The sequence below is a fragment of the Pempheris klunzingeri genome, chromosome 17, assembly GCF_042242105.1.
Source record: "Pempheris klunzingeri isolate RE-2024b chromosome 17, fPemKlu1.hap1, whole genome shotgun sequence".
Classification (NCBI taxonomy): domain Eukaryota; kingdom Metazoa; phylum Chordata; class Actinopteri; order Acropomatiformes; family Pempheridae; genus Pempheris; species Pempheris klunzingeri.
Window position 1 is genome coordinate 7,575,192 of NC_092028.1, and position 11,597 is coordinate 7,586,788.

Below are 11,597 nucleotides of genomic sequence, written 5' to 3' on the forward strand. Positions count from 1 at the left end.
TACACATCCACCCCTCACCAGTATCGCGTTTTCCATTTAAGTCAGTTCCTCAACTTATCAAAAAAAACAACGCTGTGACTAGATAAACATCTCTTTCTTGCCATTGATACAATCGATAACTTTATGATAATGTTGATTCCATAGACTCTTCAAATGATCATGTGATCAATCAGACATCAGGACTAAAATAAGCCACAAAGCCCAGTGCAGCACTAACAAAGCCCTCCTCTAGAGATAACAGCATTGTAAGAAGACAGAGGAAGAGGAATGTGTGTGACTGTTTGGAGGTTCTGTAACAGTGAAGCACTTATCGCTGTTATACTTATTAACTGGTTGATTTGTGCATTTTGGTTGTCGCACTTTCTAATTCTTTGTTTGACAGCCTGGCTTGAAGCTGATGTCTGGTACATTTTAAGAAAATCTTCTTTCAGAAATCAACACTTGGTAGAAAGCTCTGGCACTTATTAAATGGCTGATGTGTGCACTTTGGTTGTGAGCACTGGTACTTCATCTGCTTCCCAGTTCTTTGTTTTTCAGCCTGCTTTGAAACGGGCATCTGGTACATGTTAAGGAATTCTTTACTGAGAAGCCAACACATGGTAAAAATCTAAAAGCTTGTGTGTGTGTGTGTGTGTGTGTGTGTGAATGCGTGAGTATATCTGACTGCTTGAGTAATTTGTTTCTGATACTGAACATGTCCTGATCAGATTGTATGTGCACGCCTGTATCAACGCGACTGCTTATCTGTAGCCTGAGCAGCTCCTCAAAGGAAGACGCCACTAAAGAATCGGGGTTAGTCCTGCAGAGAAGTCAGAGGAGGGCAAAGCTGTCACCACTGACTGTGTGTGGATTTAACACTTAGCATTTTGTTTGATGCTGAAGGATGTTTTCACGTACAAACATGCGGACTGGAAGTACAAGCTTTTCAGTCTTGGTGATTTGCCTTTGGCTTCTGATGTCAGGAGCACTAGCGGTGGACAACATGGAGGGAAATGAAACCGCTTCTGTGGTGAGAGATGCATGGCACAGATTTAGGTTGTTTATCAGGAACATGAGTTACAGTACTACAGGAGCACACTGACATCAAAAGAAAAACATTCCAAAAACTAAAAGCCTTTGGCTATACCCCTTTATTGACTGGCATGGCAACAAGCAGGAAAAAGTAGTGGTTATTGCTCCTGTTGTGGAAAATGCGATGGCGCATTTGCAGGCAAATTCACCATGTGGAAGCTGCTAAACCTAAACAAGAGATGTAGATGTATTGTAAGGCTTTTTAGTATTTTTTCTTACAGCAGCAAAAAATTATATTAAAGCATTATTTCATGAATGCAGTATATACAATATTTGCCACAGGGTAGGAAAGGTTTGAGCCAGATTCAACTCTGAGATGAAATGAATGTTATACTTTTTCTTTCCAGAAACACATCCGTCAGTCCCAGTGTCTGTGTGCTGGTGAACAGGCATATATTCAAAAGAGGAAAGAAGTAGCTCTGAAGTCACTCCACAGCTTGGGAATTAACTGCACTGCTGTAAGAACGAAACCTCTCACACTTCAGTCTTTCTGTCTTTGTCTCTCTTTCTCTTTTCTTTGTTTCTTTCTCCAGAGAAAAATCTTTTATTTTTCTTTGGGAGTGTGTCCTGCTCGCACATGTATGTTCATGTGATGATCTCTCTTTACATAACACAAAATATGAGCACTGTTTTAGGTGTCATAATACTTCTGTGAAGGATTTAGACACGAACAGACTCCAGTTCAGACTCCAATTCATCTTTTTGACTGTAAAAGTTTCTCTGTACTGCTGAGGCTGTATGGTTGTTAGGCAACAGACACTGTGGTAAGGGTTATTTATAAGTCATGTGATAAATTATATAATAATAAAAGTGATATTAATTTATGATCACATCTGAGTAACATGTCACAGTTGTATTACTTTGCTGAAATGCTAGTTTTACTGAAGTGAAATGGCTCTAAATCTAAATCTACAAGTTGTAATATTAAGATTATAAAACATTGCTCAAGTTGCTAACATATATTTAATCAAACAGGCAGACCTTTTCAGCACCAAACGGCAGACAGACACAGTTAGCGACTAGCTGGTGAACATGGTGGAGCAGTTTAAGAGATGGATATTTTGCTCTGGAGGTGGCTGGTTGTCGCGAACACACTGCAAAAGAAATTGGAATGTTGCTAGGCGATTGTTTGCTAACAGCTTAGCTGTATGAATTAGATATATTTGGGAATGTTTGGAGAGATGACAGGAAATTAGGAAAAGAGAAATGCTATTAATATCATGGGGCTGGATTAGAAGCAGAGATGAAGAGTGTTTTAAACCCTAAACCACAGGGGCACCCTGGCCATATCAATTTAATAAGGTATTAGTATGTCAAAAGTTAGTTGCATAGTAAAAAAAACAACTTGAAATCTATGAGGATTATCAGTGACTGTCTCACAGAAGAGAGCATCAATGCATGTCTGAAGGGATGCAGAGTTCAAATAGCCTCACACACACCGTCTCTTTTAGCGGACAGTTCAATTTAATCAACTTATCATCATTCCAGGATTTGGTTCCACACATCACTCTGCTGGCATCAGGTGGGGGTCAGAGGGCTGCTGTGGGTCTGGTGGGATTCCTCTATCAAATGGAAAAAGAAGGCCTATTGGACACGCTGCTCTACCTGGGAGGAGTTTCTGGGTCAACATGGTAACAATAATCACACTTACACACACAAACACAACACTGTGTATCAGTCAATGCCGATCAGATGGACAGGCCAGCACGCAGGGCAGAACTGTGGCTCAAAGGAAGAGTGGGTCAATTGGAAGGTTGCTGGTTCGATCCCCGGCTGCAAGTCTGCATGTCGAAGTGTCCTTGGGCGAGACACTGAAGCCCAACCTGCTCCTGAAGCAGCTTCAGTGTGTGAATGAGTGTGAAAGAACTAAGGGCCTTGCCGTTGAACAAGGCCCTTTACCTGCAGCTGATTGAGTTGTGAGGTGCTACAGGAGCATTTGGAAAAAAATCTGATTGGATTAAATTGTGTTTGAGTGAGTGAGGAGAGAATGAAGACAACTGCACATGATCTGTCTTTGCTATGAGGTCGTCCCTCCTGCAAATCCAGGCTGGGATCAACCTTATCGGATTGTCCACTTTAATGGGTCTGTCGGATCTTTGATCTCATCTGTAACATGACATTCGCTTGAAGAGAGAAGAAGCCCTCTTCCTTTGACCTTGATGAATGTGTAAATCCAAACTTGAGGTAGTTAAGCTTTTATTTTTGTAAGTGAGCAGCATTCATGTGACCAGTCATGTCTGGAGGCTACAGTGCATTACTTTACTGTCTGAGGGGTTTCTCACTTACCAGTGGTGTAAAGTAACTAAGTAGTACTCAAGTACTTTACTTAAGTATAATATTTGCTTCTGAGATGTAGTGATGTAGTGAGATGTTTTACCTTTTACTTAACTACATTTATCTGACAGCTTTAGCTACTGGCTACTTTGCAGATTCAGTTTAACTATTCAAAATATAATCAATAAATCAATTACAATCTTCATCAATTAGACTTAATTGGTAGCAGGGGGAAATACATAAGCCAAAGCTACCCAGCAGTATGCAAAGTAATATATCGAACAAGTTAATTAGAATTAGCGCCATCTTTACAAGCGGCGACATTAAAGCGATGACCAAATGAATGCATCATTAATTATAATCCAATAATATACTATCTTTTATACTGAAATGGATCATTCTGCATAAAGAGTATTTTTACTTTTGGTATTTTAAGGATGTTCTGATTCAGCAGTGTGCCATCTTATCCTGTGGCCTGTTGTTGGACAGTGAAAATAAAAGAATCAAAATGAAATAAAACTTGTTTAGCAAACTAAAATGGCATTTTCTAATTGTATTCTAATCTGGAAATGACCCAAAAGGCTTCATCTCCTCATGTATATTAAAAGTCCCATTGTCCCCCAATGTCACATTTTAGTTTCACAATCAAAGGGCAGCCATGCCCTAAAGCAGACCCTGCTTTACTGTCTATTTTACTCTAAATGGGATCATAATTTATAAAATTAACATCATGCTGTATGCGGAATTACTTTTTTCACTATCACGATTTGATTCATTCGGTCTGATAACTTTGGAAAGTCTGGAAGAACTGCAAGATGAAATCTCTTTAGGTCAGATTTTATATGAGGCTGATAAAACGGTGGATGTATCCTAATTATAACTTGGCTGAAAAGGCTTTAAACCCCTCAACTTTCTTGACCTAAGTATACTTGTCTCCTCTGGTAGGTCCATGTCCTTCTTGTATAGCGACCCACAGTGGAGCACTAACATGGACCAAGCAGTGTCCAGGCTGTCGGGTCCCGGCGTCGTGCTCAACACTGCTCTGACCTGGCTGGGCGAGAGGGCAAAGGAGGAGCACTTCTCTCTAACTGACATCTGGGGGGTTTTGACCTCTGCTGGGATCATGAATCAGGTACCAGGGGGAAAAAACAGACACACTTTTACCTATAATATTTCAAAATGTGACATTCTCTGTTATTAAGATTGTATATGCAGCCCTTCAGAGAAATATCTCATGTGTTTCATCAGATGGACCTACGACATCTGTCAGATGAAGCCAGCAGAGATGCTACCAACCCTTACCCCGTCTACTGCGCCATAGAGATGCACTGCTTTTCAGACGGGCCCACAGAAGGTGCATATGCACACGTGACATTAGGACCTATAGTGTGCACTGCATTGTAAATGCATTATTGACCCGTATTAAGTGTAAAACAGACTCTCTGTCTCTCAGGGAAATGGTTTGAGGTGAGCCCTCATGAGGCTGGTTTCACGGAGCTGGGCCTCTTCCTTAATACTTCTCTCCTGGGCAGCAAATTCCAGAACGGAGAGCTGCTGGAGGAGAAGCCAGAGATGGACATGGTCAAACTACAAGGTGTGTGTTCACAGGACAAACAGATGGGCACCAATACATCAAAAAGTATTTCTCACTATTGATACAAATGAAGTACTTGCACATCAAATGTATTTAGATTAAAACACGAAATTACATTCTACACATTTACACCGATACCATCACATTTTAGTAGACTCTCCGAGATTCATCTGCCGTTAATCTTGTTTTCAGCAGCTATTTAATGCAAAAAAGCTGTGATAAAACCCACTTTACACTACCTGCCCACAGACAGACACAGTTAGAGATTAACTGGTGAACATCGGATCATTCAGCAGCGTAAGACAGATATTTTGTCAGGAGTTGGTAGAAAGAAAAAACTGAGCTTAAAGAAAAGTTAAGATTGGATTTACGTTTGTCAAAATCAGTCAGTGCAGCTTTTAATCTCAGAGGCCTTTACAGGTGCAACAATTGCATTTTTACGCTTTCATCACTGAATACCCAGAACATGTGCAGGTGTTGATACGGCTGCATAGTTGATCATGCACGCGTATCAATCCTCACTGACACACTGTGTGCATGTGTGCATATTGGAATTGTGCAGGTGTACTAGGCTGTGCGTTGGCTCATGCGCAGACTATCAAAGAGTTCATCCCTTCCTGGCTGAATGGTAATCCCAGTTTGACATTTTCAAACATACTAAATGTATTTTTAGAAGCTGTAAGAATATATTTCTTGTTGAGATGGAAAAGTAGTCACTGCTTAATGGTTCTACATGTGTGTGTGTGTGTGTGTGTTTCAGTGCCTGATCATGTGGACGATGCTGCAGATGGGTACCTGCGTGTATACATTATTCTTGATAAAGTAGTTGCCCTGATCAAGAGCACCATTCAGGATCCCATTGCCATCTCTGACCTGGATAAGCTGCAGAAAACACTAGAAGGTAGTGGTGAAGATGATGATGACTTCTTATCAGCTTTATACACTTTATCCAGTTTTGGTAGCAGCATGATGATTCGTAAGACTACAGCTACTGATACCCAGAAAACAATACCACCAGTGTTTCAGTTTTCCTCCCAACTTTTTTGCATCTTTGATCAAATGATGACACAGCAACTGTCTGATTCAAAATACCACGGTGTTTATTCACTTGTTATCTTTTGCAGACATGGCAAATCACAATGAGTCTGTGTGGATGCACTCAAATAGTTCAGAGGAAAGAAAGAGGCTTTCTCACCAGTGGGGTCTGGAGCTGCTGGCGGCAGTAGATAGCTGGGGTGAAAATCTGGAGGAGGGACCTTTCAAAACACACGGTCAGTGTGTGGTCGATAAAGAGCCAGACTGGTCACCGCTGCAGACAAACCTTTTTATTCAAATGATGATGTTAACACGTCTGTATTTCTTCTCCATGTGCTCTTCCTTCAGTCAATGTGCTTACTAAGCAAGTCCTTCCCCTGATTTTGAACTGGGAGTGGGGAACTACCAGCAACTTCCTCTACCAGTACCAAGGTGAGAGGACAGACCTCAGCAGCTTGGTTAAAAACAACTCTTTTCTCTATCTCTGTCTTGAAATTTTAGATAACACACTTCCTTGCTTTCTTGCATGGCAACCAGTGGAAATTGCTTCATAAAACTATAACAATTCTTACTATTTGTTTTTGGTTACTTATTAATAACCAAGTGTTGATCACTGATATTTTGCGTTAGCTGTTTTGGTAAAGTATTATTTTATTTAATGGACAAGTACAAGAATGGCATCAATCTTCTCATCTATCAGTCAATCAATAAAAAAACGTTGCTCTAAGTTTGGGTGAATTGTAATATTCTGTTGCCGGGCAGATTCCCCTGTTCCAACTTGCCTCAGCTCCAAAGAGAGTTTCCACCTGGTAGACGCCGGACTGCTGATTAATGTAGCCTACCCATCATTCCTGGGAGACAAGAGAGACATTGACCTCATCATCGCACCAGAGTACAGCGCTGGAAACATATTTGAGGTACTGTAAAGTGTGTGTGTGTGTGTGTGTGTGTGTGTGTGTGTGTGTGTATGTGTGTGTTTCAGTCTGCCTGAACCCTGAATAGAAAAGAACTCATAATGCCTGCAGTATATAAAAATACTTTATTCGGCCCTGAAGCCAAATTGAAGTTATGAAATACTACTGATTTTCCATTAACCTTCAGCCAAATTTGTTCTGTTGAGACAAATTCATGCTTCATATACTGCAATTCCGTTGTTTAGTTAGAGGTTCCTGCATTCTGTGGTTGTCTTGTACCCTCTCCCCCTTCATATGGAACTGTTCTCATGGTTCATTGAAATGTGTCGTGTTGTTTGCTGTAATTCAGATCCGGTTGATTCCAGCTTTGCACTCCTGTAATTCAACTGACCTATCAGTTTCACCGTGTCCCTTTTCTGCAACTATTTCTCATATAAATCTGGAGGATATCCACCTTTTAATGAATCTGGCCTACTATAACGTGGTACCTGCCTATATCTAACAATCTCTCAAGTCTTGACTTTGTTCCAGAGCATGAAAACTGTGAAACCTGGAAGTCTGAAACTATGTTCATCCTCTTCTCCCCTCACAGACCCTGACTCTAACCAGAGACTATGCAGCTGCAACCAATAAGCCATTCCCAGAGATAGAAGAGAAAATCCTGGAGGAGAAGCACTGGCCGAAGGATTGTTATGTGTTTGAGGGAAAAGGGAAGGAGCCCACGATCATTTACATGCCGCTCTTCAACAGGCGGAACTGCAAAGGTCTGTTACACAGAGTTTTTTGGTGACTCTCATCATGTTTTCTTGCCCGCTAATCACCAGCGTAAACCTTTCTGTTGTCTATAGATGCAGAGGAGATCAAAGCAAAGATGTTGGAGTTCTCCACCTTCCAGCGTCCCTTCAGCCAGGAGAAGACTGAGTTTGTGTTAGAGACTGCGAGAGCCAACATGAAGAACAACAAGGACACACTGCTGAGGGAGATTCACAAGGCTGTTCTCCGCCGACAACACAAGAGGTAAGGACGGCTTTGAGTGGGAGGGAGTGTAAAGTGAGACTGAGAAAGACACTTAAAGGAATCAGATTATCTTTAAGATGTGTCAATGTAGGGCAGACCTGAACCTCACATCTTTCCACAGCATGTAATCGGTGAGCTCACAGTGTGTCTCTTTATGTCTAAGGAAACAATCTGTGTGAAAGAAAAAGGTTTGAGTGACAGAAGTTTACGTGAGTGTGCATGTGTGAGACAGAGAGTGAGAGAGAGTGAGAGAGAGAGAGAGAGAGAGAGAGGGGGATGGCTGATGGATGAAATCTAACACGTCCTGCTCTCTTTTATTCTCCCTTCCAGCACGTCTGTGCCACAACGCAGCACCGATTCCTGCGCCGGAAACTAAAATTTGTGGTTTGATCGGGATTGTAAGTCTGGTTGGACCGTGCATGAGTGTAAGAGAGGAAGAGAAAACACAGCATGACACAACCTTAAACTCAATACACAGTCTTCTATTGTAACTGCAAGTAATCATGTCTGCTGAAAAACCATCAATTAAAATGTGTGACTGTACTGCCCAACATTTCAGTGATGTCTGTGAATTAGTGCATAGCAGTGACATGATCTTCACTGACCTGCTCTCTAATGATAATTCATGAATGTTAAAGCTAGATTCTGAATGACTATGAATGCTACAGCTAACACAAGCTATGCCATGGTTATATCCTTATATTGACAAAGCATGGCTTTATGTATTACCCTGCATGCATAGGACCCCTCCTACTTGTCCATAAACTGTAGGTTAATGTGTATTTTTAACCAACGTCTAAACCAGGGGTGTCCAAACTATGGCCCGCGTGCCAACTGCGGCCCGTGGTCCAATTTTCACTGGCCCGCAGGAAATTCTAAAAATGTATTGGAAAACGGCCCACATGTGGAACTTGCACTGGACTGTATTGTACTTCTTAGTCTCACCACTAGGTGGAGTAACTGTCTTGAAACGAGGCAGCTTCTCTATAAAATGAGTAATGAAGAAGAAATGTGCTACAGGTGACCCAAAATGGCAGAATTAAGCAGGGACGTGCGGTCAGGGGAGGTAGTGCCTCACCTGTCATCACCCTCACCTGCCATCATGAGATGTATACTAAAGATAAAATAAATATTTGTCCACTGATCTGTGCTATAAATGCCATTTCTGTATGATTCGAATAATTTCAATCATTTTTATAATCAAAATCGCTGTATTTTACGTATTTCCTGTTCAATTACAGCGTAGGCAGCGAGGTGAGGCAGCACCGAGCTGTGCCTCACGTCAGATTGCGCAATCCCTTGCAAACTGGGCTGAGCGCGTGCCTTTTGCTTACTCAGTGTATGCTACCAATGTAATGCTTTATTAAAATGTTTTTATACATTGTAGACATTTTTATTATATGTCCTCACTTTCCATATAATAGGTAATGTATTTCACGTATGTCTATCACTTATTTAGTGTTAGGATCTGACATAAAGCCGCACTGAAAAGACATAAGGTGAGGCAGGCAGTAGCTCTGCCGCAATGAAGAGGGCGTAAGTGAGCTCACGTTTATTCTTGTTTGGTGGTTGCTCTTCTTCTACGTAGTCAAGTAAAGTTCAATAGGAGTCCGTTATTTTATGTTTTGCTCTGACTGACTGCAAAAATGGAGGATGTAATATCTCAGCTCAAAAATTTCTCAAAATTGGACTTTCAATCAAAACGTGAAGTAATAAATAAGAAGGAGAGGCGTATGGACTTCATTTACAAGTAAAGGTAAGACCCGTGTGTGAATCCTGTGTGTGAGTGAGAGAGAGAGCGCATCCGCTGTGGTGCTGTGTGGCTTGTTATAGGCTGTCTGTAGCATCCACCTTGGTGTTTTTTGGGAGGCATACTGAACCGCTATACATTTTACATTCTTCCTTGGCCCAATATGTACCTGCTATGTGTATGGAAAGAATGCTGATATGAGATATGAAACACAATCGGTAGTTGGCAAATATATTGGGTGCATATATTTGTAAATGTGACTCTGAAAGAGTAAGTGCCTCACCAGCCACAAACCTCACCGCACGTCACTGGAATTAAGGAAACGTAAGAGAGCAAGTGAGTGTAGAAAGTTTCAGACAGGGTGTGCAATGAGAGCACAGCTAATAACTAATGACGATCACTTTTGCATTATGGAGGTGCTGCTTGATGTTAGCAGTCTAAAGAGCACCACGACGGGTGAGGATGTTTTTGAAGCTGTGCCAGATGCAGTTGGCATGATGGGACTTAATGGGACGAGCTGTGTGGAGGCACGACGGATGGGGCTCCAGCTGGGACAGGAAAGCTCAAAGGAAGGGCCTCTACGGTGTCCGCCGAGGGGCAAGAAAGTGGAGGTAAGGCTGTTGATTCAAGCACCAGGGCTCTAGCACAGACTATTTCAAGCTTCCCTCTCTGATGCTGATGCTGGGGGTGGGGGCGGGGGGCTGCTCTACCATTCTCATGTGCTCTGGCTAAGTCGTGGCTCTGTGTTGCAGCGGTTTTATTTCCTGAGATCAGTAATGGACCAGTTTTGAAGAGAGAAGGACCTCTTCATGAGCTCAGTGACCCTCTCTGGTTGGTATTTTTAATGGATCTCACTGATCACCTTAACACACTGAACAAGAGCCTACAAGGCAAAGACCAGCTTGTACCACTACTAATAAATGAAAGCCCACTAATGGAAAGGCTGTTTTTTTTCTTGAATCATATTCAGTTATCAAGCAGAATTTACCTACATTTGATTGATTTTGCCAACTTTAATCCACTAGAGGTGAGGCGATATACATCACCAATTCTAATGTTATCACCTAAAAGAAATAAGAACTAAGGTTAGGGTTAGGGTCAAAATACGAATGGGAGGGTGGGGGTGAAGTTAGAATTAGGATCAAAGGAGGTTTAAATGGTGGTTGGATAATTATTTAGAATAAATTGTGATCAAATTTTATTTGAAAGTTTAGGCTAGGGTACTGCACACCAATTTGCATATCTTTTGACCTCCTGGGTATACATTGGTTTTTGTATTATTCACACCTTCTGAATTATTCACACCGTTATTTCTGTATTTCATTCCATGTCACTGTGTGAGTGTAAATGTATGTGCATTTATAATGCATATGTGATTACCTAAGTGAATAGATGCAGATGTGTTGTGCAATGTCAACACAATATTTACTTGCTCTTCATATGGAAAGTCGCCTCGATAATGAAAGCAAAAAGGTAAACCAATAAAAAAAGAACATTCACGTCCCCCTCCAGACAAAAATGGGTTTATCTTACCTCAATGTGATGTTGGAACTCCACAGCGCAGAATGACGTAGGTACAATTCATGATTCTAACAACTAGTTAGAAGCAAATCGTGGTCAAAGTGATGTGATGTCACACTGTGAATGGACTTTTCATTGAAGTAGGAGCCATCAATCCTTTTAATGAACAAGATTTAACTACAATAACTCTCAGAACTTTTGTTTGCAAAGTTAGTACCAGATCACACATGTCCCTCCTTGGAATATCCAAGGAAAGGAGGTGTGACTGTTTCATTTTTAAGCATGTGAAGGTTCCAAAGACCCAGAATAATATGTACCCCATATTCTAAATGTCAGTATGACATAATGTTACACTCCCTCCTCCGCACAGTGTCATGCTCAGCGTGGCTGTTATCGACTTCACGCTAGTTTGAATGAAGTC

The 11,597-nt window shown here is 41.4% G+C and overlaps 1 protein-coding gene across 1 annotated transcript; it reads left to right on the plus strand.

The window, feature by feature from the left end:
* The first annotated feature begins 857 nt into the window (after window positions 1–857).
* On the plus strand, window positions 858–8,281 carry LOC139216305 (cytosolic phospholipase A2 gamma-like). Its single transcript, XM_070847395.1, has 14 exons — window positions 858–1,009; window positions 1,419–1,529; window positions 2,560–2,702; window positions 4,291–4,477; window positions 4,594–4,699; window positions 4,799–4,939; window positions 5,502–5,567; window positions 5,700–5,840; window positions 6,064–6,210; window positions 6,323–6,406; window positions 6,737–6,891; window positions 7,481–7,652; window positions 7,737–7,905; window positions 8,236–8,281. Exons 1-14 carry the CDS (start codon window positions 884–886, stop codon window positions 8,279–8,281), a joined length of 1,794 nt encoding a protein of 597 aa, XP_070703496.1. The 5' UTR covers window positions 858–883.
* The last annotated feature ends 3,316 nt before the right edge of the window (window positions 8,282–11,597 follow it).